General features: G+C 44.6%; 1 protein-coding gene across 2 annotated transcripts; it reads right to left on the bottom strand.

Moving 5' to 3' along the window:
* Positions 1-888: 888 nt before the first annotated feature.
* Positions 889-27,445, bottom strand: SAV1 (salvador family WW domain containing protein 1). 2 transcript variants are annotated; one of them, XM_060752956.2, is made up of 5 exons: positions 27,155-27,445; positions 15,548-15,991; positions 5,260-5,530; positions 3,141-3,287; positions 889-1,827 (listed from the first exon to the last, which is right to left on the bottom strand). In XM_060752956.2, the coding sequence occupies exons 1-5, from the start codon at positions 27,246-27,248 to the stop codon at positions 1,626-1,628; spliced, it is 1,158 nt and encodes a 385-aa protein (XP_060608939.2). In that variant the 5' UTR covers positions 27,249-27,445; the 3' UTR covers positions 889-1,625. The 2 variants fall into 2 exon arrangements, with proteins under 2 accessions (XP_060608939.2, XP_067319237.1); XM_067463136.1 differs by having other exon boundaries at positions 27,190-27,445.
* Between the last annotated feature and the right edge of the window lie 411 nt (positions 27,446-27,856).

The following is a 27,856-nucleotide window of genomic DNA, read 5'->3' as shown; positions in this document are numbered from 1 at the left end:
AGACACCACATTGAGGCTGCAGTGGAGCTGCCCCAAAGTTTACTTCGTTTACGTTTACATTTCATGTATGCCTTATACATACAGCCTGGAGGCGATATTGTATAGTATTTTTTCTCATAATGTTGTGCATCAAACAAAATAAGTATGCTGAAACAAAAATGCAATCGATACGAAAGTCAGGCGGGAGAGGGTACCAGCTTCAAGATGCTTTTTGGATCATCGCCTGGAGCCTGGCAGGGCCTATAGCCAAGCGCTGCGTAAGGAGCACTCTTTACTCTCTGCTTGGCTGCAGGCCCTGCGAGGCCCAGGTATGTAGACCCAAAGCCTGCACTCGTAGGCTCGGGCACTTTGGTCCTATGGGTGAAGCCCCCCTCCTCCAATAATGGACCGGAAGAAAACGGATTTTTCGGCCCCGAAAACAAAAAATTAATATCCAACCTCTTGATTTTGGAAGACTCCAGACGAAAACGGATCAGGACCCCCATTGAAAGCTGGGACGAAAATGCAATCGATACGAAAGGCAGGCGGGAGCGGGTACCGGCTCCAAGCTGCTTTTTGGATCATTGCCTGGAGCCTGGCAGGACCTATAGCCAAGTGCCCAGGTACGTAGACCCAAAGCCTGCACTCGTAGGCTCGGGTGCTTCGGGCCTATGGGTGAAGCCCTCCCCCTCCAATTATGGACCGGAAAAAAACGGATTTTTCGGCCCCGAAAACAAAAAAACTAATATCCAACCTCCCGATTTCAGGAGATTCTGACGAAAATGGATTGAAAGCTGGGACACGAAACAGATCAAGGTAAGGGTCCAAACCTTTCCTATTTCAATCAGAAACAAGTCACACACAGACCAAAGAGATACGACCAGAAAGAAGATGCTCCTGCGGAGGCTGTTTTCACTCAAAAAGTGTAAAAAGAAGGTTTATTTGAGATTTAAAGGACACAAGGGTTACGATCCACGTCTCCGAAGGAGTACCCATAAACAGCACATTGAGGCTGTGGTGGAGGTGCCCCAAAGTCATGGATTTAGAGGCAAGTTTGGCTTGAGATTTAAAAAAAAGAGTCCATTGCTACTTATGACGGGGACTGTGTTCCCAATGGCTACGTGAGGCCTCCTTCCACCATGAGAGGAGCCTGGGAAGAATCCCAACATTGGGCCAAACTGATCTGATCAACCGTCAAAATAAGGCAGGTGTTGATTAAGTGCTGGAGTCTAAGCGACAACAATCTTGTTGGGTCCACCGGGCTCTTATTTATATATTGCCGCGAACATGGATCCATCCATGTTGCATTGAGCCAGGAAGGGACCCTGATCTAACCAGCAGCTGCATAGTGGAAATTCAGAGTGGAAATTCTTACAAAGGACTTCAAAAATAAAGCTTTGCTTGTCCAACAAGTTAAAAAAGAGACTCCAGCAAAAAAACAAAGATGTCGGAGTTCCAGTCTTTTTCCTCCAAACCAGTCCTAACAAAAAGTCTTCTGTACACAAGAGATACAAAGAGGATACTTACAAAAGGTGCGACATCAAGGCAGAGGCGTTGCCTTTTGCAACCAAAGCCCTTGTTTGGTGGTTATTTACCGCCAAGAGAGTGAGGACGCCCCTTCCCAGTCCATCCAAGGCACATCCGGGCTAGAAGTTCTTGCTGTGCTGCTGGGCGTACCACTGCTGCCGCTGCTTGCGGCTCTCCAGCTCCGAGAGCAGCGCCTGCCGGTAGGCTTCGTACGTCTTGACGATCCGCTCCAGCTCCTTCATGAAGAGGAGCTTCAGCATCCCCTGGTAGGTGTCCAGGTCGGCCAGCTGGAAGAGCTCCCACTTCAGGATGTGGTCGTACCTGAAGGAGGAGAATAAGCAGAGCTCCTGAGTTCTCAGAAGTCCTCAAGGGAGAGAACTTCCACTTTGTTGTACCCCCCCCCCTCGAGTTGCAAGTAGACATATAACAATGACAATAACATTACTGGGGCGTTGTGTGGTTTCCGGGCTGTATGGCTGCATGTTAGCAGCATTTTCTCCTGACGTTCCACCTGCAGCGGTGGCTGGCATCTTAAGATAGGTAGAACGTCAGGTAGAACGTCAGGAGAAAATGCTGCTAGAATGTGGCCATACAGCCCAGAAAACACACAATACTTCAGTAATGTTGGTTGTGAAAACCTATGACAATACAATAATAATAATGATAATAATAATGATAATAATAATAACAATAATAATAATAATAATAATAATAATAATAATAATAATATTGAACTGCAAAGGCTCTGGCATAAACCAGTACAGGTGGTCCCAGTGGCCATTGGCGCACTGGGTGCCGTGCCGAAAGATCTCAGCCAGCATTTGGAAACAATAAACGTTGACAAAATCATGATCTCACAACTGCAAAAGGCCACCTGATGTGGATCTGCACGCATCATTCAAAAATACATCACACAGTCTTAGACGCTTGGGAAGTGTTCCACTTGTGATTTTGTGATACGAAATCCAGCATATAGATCTCGCTTGCTGTGACATACTGTGCTTTTGTGTCAATAACTAATAATAATAATAATAATAATAATAATAATAATAATCAGAAGAGAAAACTGGCTAAAGAAGGCTCTCCATGGACAATTCCTGGGAAACATTGAGAGCCATATTGACAAAGAAAAAACCCCGCCACCATCTCCCCAAGGGACTCGGAGCGGCTTACATGAGGCCAAAGTTTTTTATTATTATTATTATTATTTGAGATGTTCAGCAGTGGAACTCTCTGCCTCGGAGTGTGGTTAAAGCTCCTTCCTTGGAGGCTTTTAAACAGAGGCTGGATGGCCATCTGTCAGGGGTACTTTGATTGTGCCTTTCCTGCATGGCAGGGGGTTGGACTAGATGGCCCAGGTGGTTTCTTCCAACTCTAAGATTCTATGATTATTCCTAGGTTTGATTTTTTTTTTTAAAATGTCCTCTCCAGGTATCTCTATGGTCAATTTCCTCCCAACATGCTTGAAGACCTAGAGATTGTTAAGGGAGAATGCCTCTCTTAGAATCTCTGGGTCCTTCAATGCGATTCTTTGGTCAGTTTTCAGCAGAAGGTTGACCCTACAGCCATGCTGGAAAAGCCTAGACATTCCTAGGGAAGCATTCTCTCAGGTTAAAGGAAATAGCAATGCTCACTTGACCGGTGCCCTGGCGTAGACCTGCAGCCAGTCCGGGATCTCTGCCGTGTGGTAGGGATTGGCCGGCACCAGGATGGGCTGGCTCCGCTCCACTTGCTGCTGCGGCTGATAGGTCACCGGAGGCGGCTGGTCGTAGCGGGGAACGCTGCAAACAGCAAAGGAGATGTTCAATGTGTTTTCAAAGGCTCTCATGGCTGGAATCACTGGGTCACTGTGAGTTTTACGGGCTGTGTGGCCATGTCCCTTAAGATGCCAGAGAAGCATTCTCTCCTGACATTTCACCCACATTTATGACAGACATCCTCAGAGGTAAGTGAGGTTTATATATCTGTGAAATGTTCAGGGTGGGAGAAAAAACTCTTGTCTGAGGCAAGTGTGAATTCAGCAATTGATCGCCTTGATCAGCCTTAATTAGCATGGAAAAACAATTAATCATTCCAGGCAGTAAGAAGCCAGACCTTGAAACTGCAAGGTCTGGCTTTAATGCTAATCAAGGTGGCCAACTGCAACGTTCACACCTATCTCAAACACACAAGAGTTCCTTCTCCCATCCTCGACGTTATTCCACAGGTATATAAACCTCATTTTCTTAGTTTCCAACAAACCTCACAACCTCTGAAGCTGCCTGCCATAGATGGCAGGTGAAACGTCAGGAGAGAATGCCTCTGGAACATGGCCGGACAGCCCGGAACACTCACAACAACCCAATTAATCACCTTGATTAGCACTAAAAGGCCTCAATATTCAAAAATAGGAAAATTCCAGACAAGAAAAAAATCATGGCCAGCTAATCACCTCCCAACAAAGGATTCCCCCAGGCAAGAAGCAGCCAAGCCTTGGAGCTGCAAGACTTTTCAATGCTAATCAAGGTGATCAATTGCAGCATTCGGACTTGCCTCCAAAAGACAAGAGTACTTTCTTCCACCTGGATATTACTCAACAGATATATAAACTTGTCCAGTTTCCAACAGACCTCACAACCTCTGAGGATGCCTGCCATAGATGCAGGTGAAATGTCAGGAGAGAATGCTTCTGGAACATGGGCTGACAGCCTGAAAAACTAATAACAACTAATAACAACCCAATTAATCACCTTGATTATCATTGAAACACTCAAAAATAGGGGGATTCCAGACAAGAAAAAATCAGGGCCAGCTAATCACCTCCCAACAAAGGATTCCCCCAGGCAGGAAGCAGCCAAGCCTTGAAGCTGCAAGGCCTTCTAATGTTAATCAAGATGATCAATTGCAACATTCACACTTGCCTCAAGCAGACAAGAGTACTTTCTCCCACCCTGGACATCATTCCACAGATATATAAACCTGACTTGCTTAGTTTCCAAAAGACCTCTCAACCTCTGAGGATGCCTGCCATAGATGCAGGCAAAACATCAGGAGAGAATGCTTCTGGAACATGGCCAGAAAGCCTGAAAAACTCACAACAACCTTATTAATCACCTTGATTAGCATTGAAAATCCTCAACACTCAAACCTGACTTGCTTAGTTTCCAACAGACCTCACAACCTCTGAGGATGCCTGCCACAGATGTGGACGAAACATCAGGAAAGAATGCTTCTGGAACATGGCCAGACAGCCTGGAAAACTCACAGCAACCCAGCAAAGGTGAGTTAGCCCAACATATAGAATGGCAACAAAACTCTTAATGCTCCATCACACTAGAGAATGAATCCACTTCTAATCTGGTTTCTGCCTCCTGAAGAATTCTGGGGTTTGTAGTTTAGCAAGGCTGTTAAAGGCTCCTCCCTAAACTACAAACCCCAGAATTCTGGAGGAGGCAGAAACTGGATTTAAAGTGGATTCATTTTCAAGTGTGATGAGGCCCTTAGTAATGGTGCAAAATGTTGTGATGCGCATGTTATGCGCTATAGCAGGCCTGGGCCAACTTGGGCCCTCCAGGTGTTTTGGACTTCAACTCCCACCATTCCTAACAGCCTACCGGCTGTTAGGAATGGTGGGAGTTGAAGTCCAAAACACCTGGAGGGCCCAAGTTGGCCCAGGCCTGCCTTAGGGGGGAAGGCAGAATATAAATATAAGAGTAACAACAACAACAACAACAACAACAACAACAACAATAATAATAATAATAATACGGATACCTGGGGGCACAGGGGTGCTTGTATTGCGCTCTTTTGTTGATGTGGTCGACGTAATACACGCCAAACTCGGCCGATTCAACCCGTTCCCACCCTGGAGGCAGACCCTCCCTCTCCAGAGGGTGGCTCCAGTGCGTGGTGTTGGTGTTGTGGTCAATGTAGTACTTCCTCCCCCTAAGAGTCCAGTCCACCGTCCAGCCGGGAGGGAGAGGCAAGTCTTCCGAACTGTGGTTCGTTAAGTTTCCTAATGAAGTAGCAGCCACCCTCCCGAGGCCTGAAAAGCACAACGGAAGCAAAACAGAGCATCAGTGAAGCAAACTGTCTCGACTAGGCTTGTCCCAACTGGTTACGGCAACAAAGGAAGGAGCACCAGAGATTACAATCAGCTCCGTAACACATCCTCAAGGGTTGATTTACGGTTTCCTGTCATGAGATTTCCAGCAGCGAGAAAAATGTTCTCAGCTCTTCTGGCTTCATTGATATTGGCAAGTCAAAGCAGAAGTATTTTCATAATGCAGGACAGATATGAACCCCTAGATCAGGCATGGGCAAATTTGGACCTTGCAGGTGTTTTGGACTTCAACTCCCACAATTCGGCTGTTAGGAATTGCGGGAGGAATTGTGGGAGATGAATTCCAAAACATCTGGAGGGCCGAAAGGGCCCTGTCTACTCCTGGTGCAAATAGCAAATAGAAAACAATCGCAATAGGTTAGAACCCTCTCCAATTTGGCACGGGGCAAATAGCAAACCACATGCAATATATGTAATATAATAGGTTAGAACCCTCTCCTATTTGGCACGATGCAAATAAGAAACCATACGCAATATATGCAATAGGTTAGAACCCTCTCCTATTTGGCACGGTGAAAATAGCAAACCACATACAATAGATGCAATAGGTTAGAACCCTCTCCTATTTAGCACAGTGCATATAGTAAACCACATGCAATATATGCAATAGGTTAGAACTCTCTCCTATTTGGCATGGTGCAAATAGCAAACCCGACGCAATAGTTGCAATAGGTTAGAACCCTCTCCTATCTGCCATGGTGCAAATAGCAAACCTTATGAAATAGCTGAAATAGGTTAGAACCCTTTCCAATCTGCCATGGTGCAAATAGCAAACCTTACGCAATTGATGAAATAGATTAGAACTCTCTCCTATCTGCTATTGTGCAAATAGCAAACCCTATGCAATATATACAATAGGTTAGAACCCTCTCCTATCTGCCACGGTGCAAATAGAAAACCACACACAATAGATACAATAGGTTAGAACCCTCTCCTATTTGGCACAAGGCAAATAGCAAACCCTACGCAATATTTGCAATAGGTTAAAACCCTCTCCTATCTGCCATGGTGCAAACAGCAAACCTTATGCAATAGATACAATAGGTCAGAACCCTCTCCTATCTGCAATGGTGCAAATAGCAAACCCTATGCAATAGATGCAATAGGTCAGAACCCTTTCCTATCTGCCATGGTGCAAATATCAAACCTTACACAATGGATGCAGTAACTTAAAACGCTCTCCTATTTGCTACTGTGCAATTAGCAAACCATATGCATTAGAAGCAATAGGTTAGAACCCTCTCCTATCTGCTATTGTGCAAATAGCAAACTCTCCGCAAAAGGTGAAATAGGTTGGAACACTTTCTATAGCACAGCTAGAGAAAGTCACCAACCCTTTCCTATTTGCCATGGTGCAAATATAAAACCTTATGCAATGGATGCAGTAACTTAAAACGCTCTCCTATCTGCTATTATGAAAATAGCAAACCATACTCAATAGATACAATAGGTTAGAACCCTCTCCTATCTGCCACGGTGCAAATAGCAAACCCTATGCAATATATGCAATAGGTTAGAACCCTCTCCTAACTGCAATGGTGCAAATAGCAAACCCGATGCAATAGGTCAGAACCCTTTCCTATCTGCTATTGTGCAAATAGCAAACGCAACGCAATAGATGTAATAGGTTAGAACCTTCTCCTATCTGCTATTGTGCAAAGAGCAAACTGTACGTAATAGATGCAATAGGCTAAAACCCTCTCCTATCTGCCATGGTGCAAATAGCAAACCCCACGCAATAGCTGAAATATGTTAGTACCCTCTCCTATGTGCTATTGTGCAAATAGCAAATTCTACCTACGCAATAGGCGAAATAGGTTGGAACACTTTCTATAGCGCAGCTAGAGGAAGTCACCAACAGTTTTTCATTCAATTGTTGGTTCCATAAAAGTCTCAGATAAAACAGTATTTTATCTGAGTATGAACGCTGCCCCAGGTCAGTTCTTCCTTAACAGTAACACCCAGGAACTTATAACTGGCCACCTGGTACACCTGATATCCCTTGATAAGCAAAAGCTAGAACTTGGCTCCTTTGGCTGGAGGTAATGCAAAGGCTGACCTGCGGAATGGGAAGTTTGCACTAACAAGAGTATGTTTTTCCAATGACGGAGGCCCAGAAAGCAGGGAGGAAGCTGGTTCATGAGGCTGGCATTCTCTGCACAGAAGCATGACCCAGGCTGGCTCACATTCCCCCAGGGAAACAGAACAATGAATGGGACTGTTTACAGTCCTGGCAGCACAGTCCTGGCATGGAAGGACTTTGTCCAGCTGCCAAAAAGGAGCCCAGAAAGGCATAAAGGCCACAGAATGAGTTGCCAGCCTCTTCTCAAGGATTTTTCTGCAGGTTGACAGGGAATTGGGTACTAACTCTATTTCTCTTGCCCATTTGATACAGGCCAGGAAACGGAAAGAGCCAATTCCACTACTAATGTTTATTACTCTCAAGCAGTGCTCTACATTTTCATGTTTAGCTTTTGCAGGTTTGATTAACATGTTCTCTCTAGTAATCTCTAGGTCAGAGCTTCCCAAGATGTGTGTTGTGGCAGGTTAGTGTGTTGGCTGCAGTGTGTAGGCTTGTTGTACAAAACTTCTTGAAAAGTTCTGCTCTACTTCCCCCAGTGCAACTCCATGCTCAGTTTCTACCATAACCTGACCATAGATGCATGCTGAGGGACCTAGAGATTCCTAAAGTTGGGAAGTTAGATCTGGCCACAGTGGTCCACGCTCTTGTTACATCCCGATTAGATTACTGCAACGCACTCTACATGGGGTTGCCTTTGAAGACTGTTCGGAAACTCCAACTAGTCCAGCGAGAGGCAGCCAGATTGCTCACTGGAGCGTCATACAGGGAGCATACCACCCCTCTGTTGTGTCAGCTCCACTGGCTGCCGATCCAGTTCCGAGCACAATTCAAAGTGCTGGTTTTGACCTACAAAACCCTATACGGTTCCGGCCCAGTGTATCTGTCCGAACGGATCTCCCTCTACGTCCCACCTCAAAGTCTAAGATCTTCTGGGGAGGCCCTGCTCTCGACCACACCTCTATCACAAGTGAGATTGGCGAGGACGAGGAGCAGGGCCTTCTCGGTGGTATAAGTTGAGGGTGTGAAATGCAGCAGTTACTTGCCAATTTCAAAATAAAAATAGATACCAATAAAATTACATGAATTGAGGCATCCGTAATAAATTAAATTACATAAAACTGTAATTTAAGGTAAAACTGTCCAACTCTGATTAAATAATAATTGAGTAAAATAATAAATATAATAATAATAGTGTACAAATGGAAATATAATAATAACAGTAATAATAGAGTAAAATAATAAATGCAATAACTATAAATAGAGTAAAATAATGAATGTAATAGTAATAATAATAATAGAGTAAAATAATATATGTAATAATAATAGAGTAAAATAATATATGTAATAATAATAGAGTAAAATAATAAATGTAATAAAATAATAACAGAATAAAATAATAAATAACCTTGACTTGAGTATAAGCCAAGAGGGGATTTTTCAGCCTAAAAAAGGGCTGAAAAACTCAGCTTACGCTCAAGTATATAAAAATCTGCAGTCTTTCCACTGTTACTGGGCTTCTTCACTACTATCCCCATGAAAGTGGAAGGCCTATTGCAACAGGAAAACGAAGCTGGATACAGAGTTTGTGTACATAGAGTTCATATATATAGAATCCTTCATTCAGGTAAATAACACATGAAGGTATGTGGAGAAATAAACTTCAGAATGTAGGTTTCATTTTGCTGACATTGGTACACTGTTTTGAAGTGACTCATATTATTCCTGCCAGCACCAAGATTTGTTGTTATTAGACAGGCCCTTTACTTCAATAACTAAAATAAAGCAATGCTATGTGTTGTTGCTACCACAGTGACAAATCCTGAAGGATGGAGATGATGCAAATTAACATCTAGAGATAAGAAGAGATAACTATGTTGAAATATTTGCGAAGATGTCTCACTGAGGAAAAAGGACCAAACTTGTTTTCTGCTGTTGTAGAGACAAGGACACAATAGAGCAATGGGTTCAACAGCAGGGGGAAAAAAAGATTCCACCTAAAGATTAGAAAGAACTTCCTGAAGGTAAGAGTTGTTCAACAGTGGAATCTGCTGCCTGAGAACCAGGTGGAGTCTCCTTCTTCTCTGGAGCTTTTGAGCAGAGACTGGATGGCCACCTGTTGGGAGGGCTTTGATTGTGTCTTCCTGCCACCTGACTCTAGGATTCTATGATAATGCCACGATGGTCACAACAGCAAGAAACAGGGCACATCAACAAAGAAGACAACGATTCATCAGCCTTTCAATATGGCTGCACCCACAACGCAACTTCATCCTGAGGATCCAAGTGCCTATGAACTCACCCAAAGCAGTGCGCATCCTGTTTTCCGAAGTCTGTCCCCCTGAGAAGCTTCAGAGAGACCTCCCTTCCAGTTTCAGCATCATAATATCCTGATAGACATTTCATACGTGGTGATATTGATCCCTTTCAAGTAGGAACCCACCATCAGTATATTTTGGAGCAGGAAGATGTTTTCTATTCACAGACAACTGCTTTAAATCCATGCGCAAAGAAACCAGCTTCCTCTGAAGACAAAAAGCTTCCTTCCCACCTTGATCCAAGTCTGAAACCCTGTAAATGTTTCCTGTTTGGCTGCTTGTGGATCTTAAAATTTCTCTTATTTCAGTGGAAAGGCTGAGGAAGCTCCAGCTTAATTTGTGGCTTGGATTCTTCCTCTCGGCCATAACGTCATGCCTTCAGGCCTCAATGCGCACCAGTGGCAGCCAGCCAGGCAGCCCAGAGCTTCCGACTCTCTTCTCATAACTGGTGTCCTCAGACCGCTATGCGCTTGCTGCGGAGAGACCCCATTAGACTTGTCTCTTCAAGCCCAACCTCCTCTCAAACTATGAGGAAAGGAGGGATGATTAATAGGACGGCACAAAGCACAGATGGGAACTATTGGGCCTATCTGACACCTGATATGCTTTACCGCTGATCCGAGGAAATCATACATACTGCCAGGAATCCCTCAAACAAACCAAAATGAGAATGTACAGAAATCAAAGGACCAAACGCTTCATGTGCCACAGCAGGCTGCCTCTCTTTGGACGAAAAAGCCATCTGCAAGCAAAGGGTCTCTTTCTCAAAACAACCGTCTCATACTTGAGGTCAGTCACCCCAAAGTCTTGACATTCCTGCCTACAAGATTTATTTTTCCACACACACACACTAAACAACCAACTTGCCTGCAGTGTGTTTCATAAGGAAGAGAGTTGGGTAAAAGTGCAAGATGCTCACAGACCCATTTGTTTACATTTTAATGCATTTGAGTCATTCCTCAGGAAGATGTTCAAGAATTCTGATGAACTTCCGACTGTAAATACGAGGAACCGACATGAAAAAAACAACATTCCGTCACACCCAAAGAAGAGCCATGTCCAAGGCAAACATTGGGTGGGTTTTTGAAGAGCCATATCCTAGTGTTATTCTCATTATTAACTTTATTTACACCCCGCCTTTCTCTCTGAGGAGACTCAAGGCAGCTAACAATCTAAACGAGGTTCAATGTATCGTCAAAGGCTTTCATGGCCGGAATCACTGGGCTGTTGTAGGTTTTTTCGGGCTATATGGCCATGGTCTACAAGCATTCTCTCCTGACGTTTCGCCTGCATCTATGGCAAGCACCCTCAGAGGTAGTGAGGTCTGTTGGAACTAGGAAAAAGGGTTCACATATCTGTGGAATGACCAGGGTGGGACAAAGGACTCTTGCAAACAAGGACATCTAATCACCTCTCAACAAAAGATTGCTCCAGGCACTGTCATTCACACCTAGCTCCAGCAGACAAGAGTCCTTTGTCCCACCCTGGTCATTCCACAGATATATAAACCCTTTTTCCTAGTTCCAACAGACCTCACTAGAATCATAGAATCAAAGAGTTGGAAGAGACCTCATGGGCCATCCAGTCCAACCCCCTGCCAAGAAGCAGGAATATTGCATTCAAATCACCCCTGACAGATGGCCATCCAGCCTCTGCTTAAAAGCTTCCAAAGAAGGAGCCTCCACCACACTCCGGGGCAGAGAGTTCCACTGCTGAACGGCTCTCACAGTCAGCTCTCATTGCTGAACGGCTCTCACGGGCTCTCACTACCTCTGAGGATGCTTGCCATAGATGCAGGCGAAATGTCAGGAGAAAATGCCTCTAGACCATGGCCATGTAGGCCGAAAAAACCTACAACAACCCAATCTAAATGAGATAAGTTTAAAAATAAATCATTCATGGGGAATGAACAGTTTTCAGAGAAAACTTTGTTTTTTCTTTCAGTCACTTTCGACTCTTCGTGACCTCATGGACCATCCCATGCCAGAGCTTCCTGTCGGCCGTCACCTCCCCCAGCTCCTTCAGAGTCAAGCCTGTCACTTCAAGGATGCCATCCATCCATCTTGCCCTTGGTCAGCCCCTCTTCCTTTTCCCTTCCATTTTCCCCAGCATCATTGCCTTCTCCAAACTTTCCTGTCTTCTCATGATGTGGCCAAAGGACTTCATCTTTGCCTCTCATATCCTTCCCTCCAGTGAGCAGTCAGGCTTTCTTTCCTGGAGGATGGACTGGTTGGATCTTCTCGCAGTCCAAGGCACTCTCAGAACTTTCCTCCAACACCACAGCTCAAAAGCATCTCTCTTGCTTTGCTCAGCCTTCCTTATGGTCCAGCTCTCACATCCATAGAAGCACAATCAAAATCCTGGCAGATGGTGCAAAAAGAATCTGTGAAACCCATCTCCTTCAAGACTAACGGAACCACCTAAACTGGGTTTTACAGGCCAATGGAGACCACAGACATCAGAAGAGCAGCGAGAACAAGACCATGAGAGTCAAGACATCTGGAATATTGTGTCCAAATCTGGGCACCACAATTCAAGAGAGATATTGACAAGCTGGAATGTGTCCAGAGGAGGGCGACTAAAATGATCAAGGGTCTGGAGAACAAGCCCTATGAGGAGCGGCTTAGGGAACTGGGCATGTTTAGCCTGAAGAAGAGAAGGCTGAGAGGAGATATGATAGCCATGTCTAAATATGTGAGAGGAAGCCACAGGGAGGAGGGAGAAAGCTTGTTTTCTGCTTCCTTGGAGACTAGGAAGCAGGAACAATGGCTTCAAACTACAAGAGAGGAGATTCCATCTGAACATGAGGAAGAACTTCCTGACTGTGAGAGCCGTTCAGCAGTGGAACTCTCTGCCCCGGAGTGTGGTGGAGGCTCCTTCTTTGGAAGCTTTTAAGCAGAGGCTGGATGGCCATTTGTCAGGGGTGATTTGAATGCAATATTCCTGCTTCTTGGCAGGGGGTTGGACTGGATGGCCCATGAGGTCTCTTCCAACTCTTTGATTCTATGATTCTATAATCTGTGAAACCCATCTCCTCCAAGACTAACGGAACCACCTAAACTGGGTTTTACAGGCCAATGGAGAGCACAGACATCATAAGAGCTGCGAGAACAAGACCCCGAGAGTCAAGACAAAGACCCACCCAGAGGAAAAGTGTTCTTATTGTACATTAAGGGAACTTCTGACTGCATAGGGAAGCTGAGAAAGAAACACAACCTACACACTATCTACAGACCCATTAAGAAAAGTCAACGAATGCTACGCTCAGCAAAGGACAAGAGGGATCTTCTAAGCATTGCAGGAGACTACCGTATGCCATGCAGTTCTGGACAAGTCTACAGAAGGACCACCAAATGCAGCAGCATTGCCCAAACACGAATCACAGAACACAAAGGTACTGCAAACTAATTCAGCCATAGCAGAGCACTTGATGAACCAACCTGGACACATAATATTATTTGAGAACACTGAAATGCTGGACGACTCTCACAACCACCATGTCAGACTACACAGAGAAGCCATTGAAATCCACAAGCACGTGGACAATCTCAACAGAAAGGAGGAAACCATGAAAATGAACAAAATCTAGTTACTGGTATTAAAAAAACCTCAGGAATGTGTCTACCACTGATACGGGGGTTATAATTTAAATCACATGTGAAGAACAGTCTATTCTCTCTTTCTGCAACCGCTGCCTTTTCCTTTCTCTATAAAATTGTGAAAACTGCCCTGCTGTAGCTGAAAAATAGCCCTGGAAGACAATCTGCTCTTGCCACCTGCTTTCCCAGTCCCTTTCTTTCTTGAAAACATGCCACAGCCTGGGATGATGTTCACACATACAATATTTTATAAGCCCTGATATCTGCTGGCAGGTGTAATGAGAACAGTAAAGATGCTTTTATACAAGTACATTAATGATTTTATCAGGAAAGTGAAACACACACACATTGGCATCTGGTGCAAAAGTTGTGAGATCATAAGATGGGTCTGGAGAACAAGCCCTAGGAGGAGCGGCTTAAAGAGCAGGGCATGTTTAGCCTGAAGAAGAGAAGGCTGAGAGGAGACAAGATAGCCATGTATAAATACGTGAGAGGAAGTCATAGGGAGGAGGGAGCAAGCTTGATTTCTGCTTCCCTGGAGACTAGGACACAGATCAAAGACATATTTATTTATTTGTTTGTTTGTTTACTGTATTTGTATACCACCCCGCTGAGCTTTCCAGTGACTCGAGGCAGCTTCAAACTACAAGAAAGGGCATTCCATCTGAACATTAGGAAGAACTTCCTGACTGTGAGAGCTGTTCAGCAGTGGAACTCTCTGCCCTGGAGTGTGGTGGAGGCTCCTTCTTTGGAGGCTTTTAATCAGAGGCTGTATGGCCATCTGTTGGGAGTGCTTTGAATGTGATTTTCCTGCTTTGTGGCAAAATGGGGTTGGACTGGGTGGCCCATGAGGTCTCTTCCAACTCTAGGATTCTATGGTCTAATTTTCCTTTTTACAGAATATAGCTGAGGCATTTCTGCAGACGCCACTGTAAACTCTGCACATTGTTGCATGTGTAAACAGATGGCATTGAGAAACCTTTCAGGGTTGCCAATTCTCCCGTGACCCCAATATTGAACTCAGGGAACCCCATTTGGAGTCGGGTTCTACATGCAGCAGGACTGTGGCGCAGCTGGCTTGGAGTCAGCTGCATTAAGATCACTACTGACCAAAAGGTTATGAGTTTGAAGCCAGCACAGGTCGGAGTGAGCTTCCAACCAATTTGTGTAGCTTGCTGTTGACCTTTGCAGCCTGAAAGACAGCTGCATCTGTCAAGTAAGAAATTTAGGTACCACTTAGGCGGGGAGGCCAATTTACGATGCCATAAAAATCTCCAGCAAGCATGCAAAGAATGAGGAAGTACTTTATCAGTGTCACAAATGGAGGGTGAAGCGATAGTTCCCCTGGTGGCCAGAATGCCCTCATGAAAAAGCTGGAATGTCAATAGCCTCTATGTGTCTGTCTATTTATCTTGTATGTCTATGGCATTGCATGTTTGCCATGTTTATGTACAGTGTAATCCGCCCTGAGTCCCCTGCGGGGTGAGAAGGGCGGAATATAAATACTGTAAATAATAATAATAATAATAATAATAATAATAATAATAATAATACAGTTTAAGAAGCAGTGTTCTAGGGAATTCCATGGGATGTTTCCTCCAGAAGTAGCCATTGTGATGGAACACTTGGTTATAGATTTGTTTACTGATTAGTCCTCTATAGCAACAGTAAAATAAAAGTATACAAAGACACAATAAACACAAATCTCTATCCCACCCAACACTCCTGCAATAATTAGTTAAAACATTTGAGCACTTAAAACTTGATTAAATAATAAGACTTGGCTATATATCTCTAGGAATCTCTAAATTCTCTCTGGCATGTTTGTACCTGCATGCAACTGCTGACTGATAGGGAACATATTCTCCCACAGATACCAGCAACACATTGTACACCACAAAGAACGCCACTGCAAACAAAGCTGGATTACAAGGAGACTCACCTGAATTGTGCCTCCCCTGATTGTGCGGCATCCTCTGGACGAGGTCGTTGTTGTGTTCATAGTATCGGTACTCCTCCTGCAGGTGCTCCCCCAGCGGGTGCCGCCTCTGGCCATTGTAGAAGTGGTCGTAATAGTAACGGGGCCCTGCCTCGCCGTTCTCAGTCCCAGGGCTGGCCTCGGTCAGGAAGGACTGCGAAGAGGCACCATACTCCCGGGGCACGTCGGCCAAACCCCGGGCCAGGTAGGAAGGGGCCGAGAGCCGGTGGCTTTCCCTACGGAGGACCTCGTGTGGAGGCCTCTGGACGGGGGTCCGGAGGAAGCTCTGGTTCCGGGACACGGCCCCGTCCCCAACCGCAGAGAAGGCAGCCGGAGCAGGGTCCTGAAGGCAGAGGTCTGTCCGTCTCGGGATGGTTGGTCCGTGTCGGATGAAGGAAGGCATCAGATCTGCAACAGAGCAGCGCGGTTAAAGGAAGTGCAGACATAGGGAAGATATACAAATATTGTCAAAAGCTTTCACGGCCATAATCACTGGAGTTGTCACAGCTCAGAGTAGAGTCACCTTGCTCCAAACATCAAACCACACAAAGGCTGAAGATTCTGTATTTTATTGAAGAAAGGAGAAGTCTTAAATGCAAAAGTAAGTTCCAAAAGTTCAATAGCAAACAGCATGAAGCATAATTCAAAGAACATCAATCAAACAAGATTCCATGACAGCATGACAGCGTCCCCGGAAGCCAAGAACATTTCCCCAAAGCCAAGGCAATCCAAAGAATCATAGAATCAAAGAGTTGGAAGAGACCTCATGGGCCATCCAGTCCAACCCCCTGTCAAGAAGCAGGAATATTGAATTCAAATCACCCCTGACAGATGGCCATCCAGCCTCTGCTTAAAAGCTTCCAAAGAAGGAGCCTCCACCACACTCCGGGGCAGAGAGTACCACTGCTGAACGGCTCACACAGTCAGAAAGTTCTTCCTAATGTTCAGATGGAATCTCCTCTCTTGTAGTTTGAAGCCATTGTTCTATTGCGTCCTAGTCTCCAAGGAAGCAGAAAACAAGCTTGCTCCCTCCTCCCTGTGGCTTCCTCTCACATATTTCTACATGGCTATCATGTCTCCTCTCAGCCTTTTCTTTTTCGGGCTAAACATGCCCAGCTCCTTAAGCCGCTCCTCATAGGGCTTGTTCTCCAGACCCTTGATCATTTTAGTCGCCCTCCTCTGGACACATTCCAGCTTGTCAATATCTCTCTTGAATTGTGGTGCCCAGAATTGGACACAATATTCCAGATGTGGTCTAACCAAAGCAGAATTGAGGGGTAGCATTACTTTCCTGGATCTAAACACTATGCTCTTATTAATGCAGGCCAAAATCCCATTGGCTTTTTTTGCCGCCACATCACATTGTTGGCTCATGTTTAACTTGTTGTCCACGAGGACTCCAAGATCTTTTTCACACGTACTGGTCTCAAGCCAGGCATCCCCCATTCTATATCTTTGCATTTCGTTTTTCCTGCCAAAGTGGAGTATCTTGCATTTGTCACTGTTGAACTTCATTTTGTTAGTTTTGGCCCATCTCTCTAATCTGTGAAGAGTGTTTTGAATCCTGCTCCTGTCCTCTGGAGTATTGGTTATCCCTCCCAATTTGGTGTCATCTGTAAACTTGATGATCCTGCCTTCTAACCCTTCATCTAAGTCATTAATAAAGATGTTGAACAGGACCGGGCCCAGGACGGAACCCTGCGGCACTCCACTTGTCACTTCTTTCCACTGGAGTAGAGTCACTGGAGTAGAGTCACCTTGCTCCAAACACCAAACCACACAAAGGCTGAAGATTTTGTAGTTTATTGTGGCGCAGCTGGCTGAGTGTCAGCTGCATTAAGATCACTCTGACCAAAAAGGTCATGAGTTCGAAGCCAGCCCGGGTTGGAGTGGGTTTCCAACCAATTGTGTGTAGCCTGTTGTCGACCTTTGCAACCTGAAAGACAGTTGCATCTGTCAAGTAGGAAAATAAGGTACCACCTTAAAGTATAGGAAGGCTACATTAAATGACTTATGAGGCCATAAGGAAGACTCCAGCAAAGCATTCCAGCGGGGAAGCATGTGGGGAATGCGGAAGTGCTTCATCAGCATCGCAGATGGACGATGGAAGCGACAGCTCCCCTGGCGGCCAGAAAAAGTTAAATAGACTCTGTGTATATCTGTATATGTTTGTATGTCAAAAATTGGCATTGAATGTTTGCCATATATGTGTACACTGTAATCCGCCCTGAGTCCCCTGCGAGGTGAGAAGGGCGGAATATAAAAGCTGTAAATAAATAAATAATAAATTATTAAAGAAAGGAAAAGTCTTAAATGCAAAAGTAAGTTCCAAAAGTTCAATTGCAAACAGCATGAAGCATAATCCAAAGAACATCAATCAAACAAGATTCCATGTCAGTATGACAGCGTCCCCGGAAGCCAAGAACATTGCCCCAAAGCCAAGGCAATCCAAAGAAGTTACCAGGTTGTTTGCAGAAGTTGCACTGACAAAGATTGGCCTTCGAACACCCCGTTTAATATACTTTCCCAGCATGAACCATTCCACTGACCCCTAACCTCCCTCTTGTTAGTAAGCCTCGCACTGCGAAGAACTTTGAATTTATTTATTTATTTGGTTTACTTCTACCCCACCCTTCTCACCCCGAAGGGGACTCAGGGCGGCTTACAAAAACAAGGCACAATTCGATGCCCGCATCACACAACAGTAATAAAACAAAATAGCATAAATTAGCAATCAAACTACGATTCTACATTACATCTATAAACCGATAAAACCAATAAGACCAATAAAAATCCATACAAACCAATACAAAACAATTACTCCTTATTGCCGGTCAGCGTTCGCTATCTCATAGTTCAAATTCCAATTCCACAATTGTCAGTCCTATCAGTCCTATTCGTCTGGTTGTCCTTATCTAGTTAGCAGATTGCCCGAAGGCCTGGCCCCACAACCATGTCTTTACCGTCCTCCTGAAGGAGAGGAGGGATGTTGATGCCCTAATTTCCCCCGGGAGTGAGTTCCACAGGTGAGGGGCCACCACTGTGAAGGCCCTGCTCCTCATCCTCACCAGCCTCACTTGGGATAGCGGTGGGGTTGAGAGCAGGGCCCCCCCAGATGATCTCAAATTCCGGGGTGGGACGTAGAGGGAGATACGTTCGGACAGATACACTGGACCGGAACCGAATTGTAAGCGATCCTCCCTATCTAGATCTTCAGAGCTCTCAAGGTCAGATAGCTCATTAGCCGCCTGAGAATCATCAGGCTGGGAATCTTCAACCTGCACCTGGGTAGTTTCACTAACATCAGAAACATCATCTGAAACATTCCTTGCCATGGGAAACTGAACCAGCTCAGATTCTTCTTCGAAAACAACAGGAACATCTTCATGAATCTGAATCCCATCATCTTCTGCCTGAGGCTCCAGCTGAGCCACAACAGGAGTGTTGGGATGCTTCCTGGCTGTATATTGGCAATGAAGTATTTACTCCAGCAAAATGGAGAAACACGGCATTTCACCACTGCCTTGTGAATTATCACACAACACAAAATATATTTCTTGGATTAAAATTTCTGAATGGGAAAACATTCCTCATGAACGCAAATGCAACAAACTAGGGTCTTAATTTTTTGAAAGCCCTTAAAATTTTGAAAGCGTAATATTGCATAAAACATAACAATATTTCTATTTTTTACCAAAACAACAACTCTCTAGGAAGTTTTAGGGTCTCCCAGCATGAGTCTATATTCAAATTCAGTAGGAAAATGACCACAGAATCATATTGGAGGACCCAGAGATTGCTGGAGGCAAGTGTCCATAAAATTGCATGGGACAAACTATAGAATCCTATAGTTGGAAGCGACCTTGTGGGTCATCCAGTCAAACCCAATTCCTCCAAAACGCAGGAAAATCACATTCAAAGCACACCCAACAGATGGCCATCCAACCTCTTTTTCAAAGCATCCGAAGAAGGAGACTTTGAGAGATAATATTTTCAATCAAATATGTGAACAAACCAAATCAGCTAACGTCAAAACTACAAATGTGGAGGAGCAATTCTATCTCAAATACTATACATATAAATTTGAGAATAACATATATTTTGAAACTGGAGTCATTGTATTTCTATGGAATTCGGCTCCTTCCAAAACTGCTTCTGGATCCAACTCCAAAGTGATGATTACACAGTGAACTCAAGAAAACTATTCCAGACAAGAACTGAAGTGTACATAAGCACCGCTGTCATCGTTGGCATATTTCTAATGACCTGCAATCCAAGAAATCAACAAGATTCCACACCACTTACAGCACATCAGACATCCCTGCTCACATCCACGAGCTTGAAAATCCATTTTGCTGCTTCCCGATTCTTAGGAGAAACTTAGAATAGGCAAATAAGCACCACGACCCAGAACAAAAGGCACGAGGTCCACGGCAAGGGCACACATTTGCATTAAACACACAGGGATATGCCAAACACTGTGCGCATGAAGTCAAAAATAGAGCATATACTTTCGTTGCAAGTGTAATCACAGTCTACGGAAGCACTAGTTTCCGTTCAGAAAACAGGCGAGACTTCATGAGGCACATTCACTGTTCAGAACAAAGTTTTTTTCCTTTTACTTTCACCTAGCTGTTGGGGTCTCTTCTAAAATTAAGAAATAGCAATTGACAGCGGCAGGGAAAGGGATTCCACCTAAACATTAGGAAGAGCTTCCTGGAAGTAAGAGCTGTTAGACCAGGCATGGGCAAACTTCAACCCTCCAGGTGTTTTGGACTTCAACTCCCACAATTCCTAACAGCCTACTGGCTATCTGATCTGGCCATGGTGGTCCATGCTCCAGTTACATCCCGAATGGATTACTGCAGCACACTCTATGTGGGGTTGCATTTGAAGACTGTACAGAAACTTCAACTAGTCCAACGGGCAGCAGCCAGATTGCTCACTGAAGCACCATACAGGGAGCACACTACCCCCGTTATGTCAACTCCACTTGCTGCCGGTCCTTTTCCGAGCAAAATTCAAAGTGCTGGTCTTGGCCTATAAAGTCCTATACGGCTCTGGCCCAGCTTACTTGTCTGAACATATCTCCCTCTATGTTCAAGATCCACTGAGGAGGCCCTGCTCTCGGTCCCACCGGCCTCACAAACGCGTCTGGTGGGGATGAAGGACAGGGCCTTCTCAGTGGTGACCCCTCCACTTGTGGAATTCGCTCCCCAGCGAGATTAGATCAGCATCCTCCCTCCTTTCCTTGCCTTTAGGAAAAAATTGAAATCGTAGTTTTGGAACCAAGCTTTTGGCTAGCAGGCATAACGGCACTTTGGACATTGAACTGGACCATATGATTGTTATGATAATGGAAACTGCTATATGACTATATAATTAATGTTATTGTTTTATCTATTGTGTATTTATGGTTTTATATTGTTTATATTGTTGTCATTTTGTGATATTTGCGGCATCGAATTTTTGCCAGTGTTAGCCGCTCTGAGTCCCCCCTGGGGGTAGAGAAGGGTGGGGTAGAAATGTTGTAAATAAATAAATACATTGAGACAATGGCATATGCATTTTTGAGGTCTGGTAGAGTTTCCTTCTCTGGAGGGTTTTAAAGTAGACTTTCTGTATATATTTCAGATTTCAATATTAATGCCAAAAATACGTAGTATAATTTTACATAGGATTTGCGCTACATTAGAACAATAAAGACAAATATCACTTAAGTAAAATAAGCATTAAATGTTAAATAACCAGAAAAATAAAATAAGGTGTAAACGCTAAACTAATCTGGGAATCTGCTATTGCAACACAGCCAATAAAGTGGTTTAAAACCAGTATAAAAAAAAGATTAGGGCTAAGTACATTCCAGTATACTTGGAATGGCCATTTGTTGGGAGGCTGGATGGCCATCTGTTGGGAGGGCATTGATTGTGTTTTCCTGTATAGTAGGCTGCTGGACTGAATAACATTTGGCATCCTTCTCATGTCTGGGATTCTATGAAATCATAATAATGAGCAGCCTCTCCCTCTCCAAAACATGAGGATACCAACTGGAGGTGATAAGTAAGATCCTCCTGGTTGGTGAGGGAAGGGACTTATTGACACCGGACATGCTTGAGTGACTGGGCTTAGAGCACAGCTAAGTGAGGTTTAGATACCTTTTAAAGAGGATTAGAAGAACTCATGAAGGCCTGGCATTTCAATGGAACCGCCATTAATAGAAGGCAAGAGAAAGCTGTCAGGAGCTTCCAGTCGACTTGCCTTTGGTGATAGGAACAGTGATGTGAGCTTGACAGACTGATCTTACTTACTTACTGCATCTCTTTTGCAGTTTTTACTGGAATGGGAATCTTTGGTAAAGGAATCCAGGCTGGGACCAATGTATTTGTGCATTGCTCATGTCAAAACGTGTCACACACATTGGAAAAGTTTGCAAAATGCTCAGCCTAACCCATAGTCCTGTTGATCAACATGTCAGGAAACCAATCTGCCTATTGACCCCGAGTGAAACGAAGATAGCAGGGGAACTACGGCTCCCAAAGCCCTCTACTCTGTAAAGCATCCTGCACAGAGTTGATGCTACTATATATGTCACTCCCTTCTATTCTCCAGTCTCTTCTACATCTGTGCGCATTCAGAAGAAGACCTACAAGCCACTCTAAACACCTTTGCAGAAGCATACGAGAAGCTCGGCCTGTCATTAAACACTGAGAAAACCAAAGTGCTCTTCCAGCAGTCACCGGTCAATCCCTCTCCAATGCCAGAAATACAGCTTAATGGTGTAACATTAGAAAATGTGGACCATTTCCACTCCCTTGGCAGCCACTTCTCCACAAAAGTCAACATTGACACTGAAACTCAACACTGTGTTTGAGGACTGAGACATTCGTAGGCAACAAGGTGCTTGTTTATAAAGCTATTGTCCTCCCAATCCTGCTATATGCCTGCAAAACGTGGACTATCTACAGACATCACATGCAACTCCTGGAACGATTCCATCAGTGCTGCCTCCAGAAAATCCTGCAAATCTCTTGGGAAGACAAGTGGACAAATGTCACTGTGCTGGAAGAAGCAAAGACCACCAGCAAAGACCTCCGCCATCAACTCCGTTGGACTGGCCATGTTGTCCAGATGCCCGACCACCATCTCCCAAAGCAGTTGCTCTACTCTGAACTCAAGAACGGAAAATGAAATATTGGAGGACAGGAAAAGAGATTGAAAAGATGGGCTCAAAGCCAACCTTAAAAACTCTGGCATAGACACTGAGAACTGGGAAGCCCTGGCCCTTGAGCGCTCCAGCTGGAGGTCTGCTGTGACCAGCAGTGCTGCAGAATTTGAAGAGGCACGAATGGAGGGCGAAAGAGATAAACGTGCCAAGAGGAAGGCGCATCAAGCCAACCTGACCGGGACCACCTTCTACCTGGAAACCAATGCCCTCCACTGCGGGAGAAGATGCAGGTCAAGAATAGGGCTCCACAGTCATCCACCGACAGAACACCGGCCTTGGAGGACCATCATCTTTGGCTACGAGGGATCGCCTAAGTAAGTAAACCTACATTGAAGACATGGAAAACATCGTCCCTTGTACTTCCCTCTATAATGTTGGGGAAGAAAGATTTTCTTTCAGTCCTCAAATTAACCTCCTTATCGAATGACACATTTTGCTGAATCTGCTCCATTCAGTTTGGCAGAGTTTCATTTTACATTGGGGACGTTCACAATTCAGCAGAATCCTAAATACTCCAAAAACACATTCTAAGTTGTTGTAGGTTTTTTTGGGCTAAATGGCCATGTTCTAGAAGCATTATCTCCTGACGTTTCACCTGCATCTATGGCAAACATCCTCAGGGGTAGTGACCTCACTACCTCTGAGGATGCTTGCCATAGATGCAGGCAAAACGTCAGGAGATAATGCCTCTAGAACATGGCCATCTAGCCAGAAAAAACCTACAACAACCCAGTGATTCTGGCCATGAAAGCCTTCGACAATACATTGAACACATTCTAATCTTGGAAGCTAAGCAAAGGTAAGCCTGGCTAGCTCTCGAATGGGGGACTGCCAAACAACCCAGAGCTGTTTCACGAGAAAGAACTGGCAAAAGCATACCTGAGGATTACTTGCCTAAGAAAACTTTCTGAAAAACCCATATGAGATCAGCATAAGTTAACAGGCAACTTGAAGAAGGAGTGTGCACATACACATAAGTGGCATAAATACCATCATGGCACCAGATTCTGTCCAATCTTGGAAGCTAAGCAGGGTCAGGCCTGGTTAGAAATGAATGGGAGACTGCCATTGAATACCGGGTATTATATGCTCTATTTCAGAGTTAGGAACTGGCAGAACCACCTCTGAGGATTCCTTGCCCAAGAAAACTCTATGAAATCCATGGTGGCTTATTTATTATTTATTTATTTAAAACTTTTGTATCCCGATCTTCTCTACCTCCGTAGAGGGACTCAGACCGGCTTGAAGGCACGTTCACACTCAGAAACCAAAATACAGTAGAATCTCGACTTAAGAGCATCCCAACTTAAGAGCATTTCGAGCTAAGCGCTGCTGCCTGGCCCGGGTTTCGCTTTGACATACGAACAGCATTTTTAGTTCAGAGGGAACACTGCTGCAAGAGTCCAGGGTTTCAAGGGAGCAGCCTCCATGCCTCGTGCTCGTCTGCTTTAAGGGACTTTGGTTTTGTGTGGTTTTTATTCCTGGTCTGTTTGGCTTCATGAAGAGGAAGAGAGAGAGGAAGAGGGAGAGACAGAGAGAGAGAGAAAAGAGAGGGAGAGAAGGAGGCTGGAATGAGTAGAGCATGAATAAAATGATGATTCTGCCTCTTCACTTGATGCTTCCTTGCCACAACTTTGTGCTTCTACCATTTTCAAGTTGATCTTTCTTTTTTATTGTTCCATGCAAATGTGAATTTATACATTGGGTTGTTGTAGGTTTTTTTGGGCTATATGGCCATGTTCTAGAGGCATTCTCTCCTGATGTTTCACCTGCATCTATGGCAAGCATCCTCAGAGGTAGTGAGGTCTGTTGGAACTAGGAAAATTGGGTTTATATATCTGTGGAATGACCAGGGTGGGACAAAGAACTCTTGTCTGTTGGAGCTAGGTGTGAATGTTTCAACTGGCCACCTTGAGTAGCATTTGATGGCCTGGCAATGCCTGGGGCAATCTTTTGCTGAGAGATGATTAGATGTCCTTGATTGTTTCCTCTCTGTTGTTTTGCTGTTGTGATTTTAGAGTTTTTTTTTAATACTGGTAGCCAGATTTTGTTCATTTTCATGATTTCCTCCTTTCTGTTGAAATTTTCAATTTATACATTATTTATTAATTACGAAGTACATATTCTTATTTAAAAACATGTAAAACTATGGAGGGGTGGGATCCAAAACACCCAGAGGAGAGCCAAAGTTTGCCCATGTGTATTCTACTGGTTTGAGTCATGGACTCCAAGCCAACCTAAAGTCATAGACTGTAACAACCAGAACTGTCTATGGTGTTTTAAACTGGGCCTAAGAATGGCTATATTCAGGGATGTTGTTATTTAATGTATGTTCTATTTTTAACTGGATAGTAGTTTACAACAAGATGAAAACAAGATACAACTAAACATGATAATATAAGTGCCATTTTAAGCAAGCTTTCTTCCTGCTTTCCCTTTCTTTCCTTCTTCCTTCCCTGCTATGTGCCTTCCTTCTCTTTCCTTCTTCCTTCCTTCCTTGCCTACCTATCCTTTCCTTCCTCCTCTTTTGTTTCTTCCCCCCTCCTCTTTCTCTTCTTCGTTTCCTCTTTCACTCATTCTTTCCTTCCTTCCCACTTTCCTTCCTTCCCTTTCACACATTCTATCCTTCCTTCCCAACTTTCTTTCTTTCCCTTCTTTCCTTTCTTCCGACTTTCTCTCCTTCTTCCTTCCTTCACTCATTCTTTCCTTCTTTCTCAACTTTCTTCCCTTCTTTTCCCCTTCTTTCTTTCCTTCCTACTTTCTCTCCTTCTTTCTTGCCTTCTCTCTTTCTCTCATATCTTCCCTCTTTCCTTCCTACTCAAATTTCTTCTCTTCCCTACTTTCTGTCCTTCCCTCTTTCACTCATTCTCTCCTTTCTTCTCAACTTTCTCTCCTTCTTTCCTTTCTTCCTTCTTTCTCTTCTTCCTTCCCTCTTTCAGTCATTTTTTCTTTCCCTTCCTTTTCAACTTTCTCTTCTTTCCTTCTTCCCCTTTCTCTCCTTCCTTCCCTCTTTCACTCATTCTTTCTTTTCCTTCCTTCTCAACTTTCCTTCTTTCTTTTCTTCCTCTCCTTTCTCCTTTCATTCCTTCCCTTTCTCTTCTTCCTTCCCTCTTTCGCTCATTCTTTCTTTTCCTTCTTTCTCAACTTTCTCTCCTTTCCTTTCTTCCCTCTTATTTTTCTTCTTTTTCTCCTTCCTCCTTTCATTCCTTCCCTCTTTTGCTCATTCTTTTTTTCCTTCCTTCTCAACTTTCTCTCCTTCTTTCCTTTCTTCCTCTTCCTTCCCTCTATTGCTCATTCTTTCTTTTCCCTTTTCTCAACTTTCTTTCCTTTCTTCTTTCCTACCCTTTGTGTCTCCTTCTTTCTTCTTCCCTCCCTTCCCTCTCACTCGTTCTTTCCTTTCTTCTCAACTTTCTCTCTTTCCTTTCTTCCTTCTTACTCTTCTTCTTTCTCTCCTTCCTTCCCTCTTTCACTCATTCTTTCTTTTCCTTGCTTCTCAACGTTCTCTCTTCTTTCCTTTCTCCCTTCTTACTCTTCTTCTTTCTCTCCTTCTTCTTACCTTCCTTCCCTTTCTCTCCTTCCTTCTTTCACTCATTCTTTCCATTCCTTCCTTCTCAACATTCTCTTCTTCTTTCTCTCCTTCCTTCTTCTACCCTTCCCTTCCTCCTCCTCCTTTTCCTTCCTCCCCTCTTTCACTCATTCTTTCCATTCCTTCCTTCTCAACATTCTCTTCTTCTTTCTCTCCTTCCTTCTCTCCTTCCTTCCCGCTCACTCCTTCTTCCCTTCCTTCTCAACGTTATCTCCTTCCTTCTTCTTTCCTTCCTTCCCTCTCACTCATTCTTTCCTTCCTTCTCAACTTTTATCTCCTTTCCCTTCTTCCTTCTTTCTCTCCTTTCTTCCTTCTTACTCTTCTTCCCTCTTTTTCTTCTTCTTCCACTTTCCTTCCTCCCCTCTCAATCATTGTTTCCTTTCTTCTCAACTTTTTCTCCTTCTTTCTATCCTTCCTTCTTCTTCTCTCCTTCCTTCCCTCTCACTCCTTCTTTCCTTCCTTCCTTCCCGCTCACTCCTTCTTCCCTTCCTTCTCAATGTTATCTCCTTCCTTCTTCTTTCCTTCCTTCCCTGTCACTCACTCTTTCCTTACTTCTCAACTCTATCTCCTTCTTTCCTTCCTTCCTCCTTCTTTTTCTCTACTTCCTTCTTCTTTCCTTCCTTTCTTCTCAACTCCTTCCCTTCCTTCTTACTCTTCTTTTCTCCATCCTTCTTCTTCCCTTCCTTCCCTCTCACTCATTCTTTCCTGCCCTCTTTCCCTCCCCTTTTCCCCTCCCCTCCTTCATCTCCTTCCTACTCACTGCGGAGGAGGGGGCTGGTCTCCTTGATGACGTACTTGCCCTGCACCTCCCCGGGCTTCGAGAGCTCCCCCCGGGCCTTCTTCCGGGAAAGCATCCCCCGCCAGGGAAGGAAGAGAGGGAGGGAAGCAGGGAGGGAAGCCCGGCCTGCCCTCGGCCCCTCTCACCGCCTCCTCCGCTTCCTCATGGCCTTCCCCTCGGAAGAGAACCTTCCCTTTTCCACCCGGGAGGAAGGACACTCAGGGAGAAAGAGAGGGAGAAGGCCCGCCCGGAAGACCGACCCTCTTCCCTTCATTCAGGGGTAAACACAGGAAGCGGAAGTCCGCCAGGACTCAGGACTCGGGTAGAGCTGCTCACAGCGCCACCGTGCGGCCGGAAGGAGAATCTTCATTGCTCTCAAAACTGTTTTCAACAAACCTGGGCCAACTTGGGCCCTCCCTCCAGGGGTTTTGGACTACAACTCCCACAATTCCTAACAGCCGGTAGGCTGTTAGGAATTGTGGGAGTTGTGGTCCAAAACCCTTGGAGGCAGGGAGGGAGGGCCCAAGTTGGCCCATGCCTGCTTAGCTGGCCCTGATTGTTTCCTGTCTGTAATTCCTCTGTTTGTTGAGTGTTGCTCTATGTTTACTGTCCTGGTTAACTGTCCAAGGTGAACTGAACCACCTCAACTGGGCTCTCCAGGCGACATTGATTAGCATTGAATGG

The sequence above is a fragment of the Anolis sagrei genome, chromosome 1 (genome assembly GCF_037176765.1).
Source record: "Anolis sagrei isolate rAnoSag1 chromosome 1, rAnoSag1.mat, whole genome shotgun sequence".
Classification (NCBI taxonomy): Eukaryota; Metazoa; Chordata; class Lepidosauria; order Squamata; family Dactyloidae; genus Anolis; species Anolis sagrei.
Note: the sequence above shows the minus strand (reverse complement) of the source record. Positions and strands in the feature narration are given on the sequence as shown.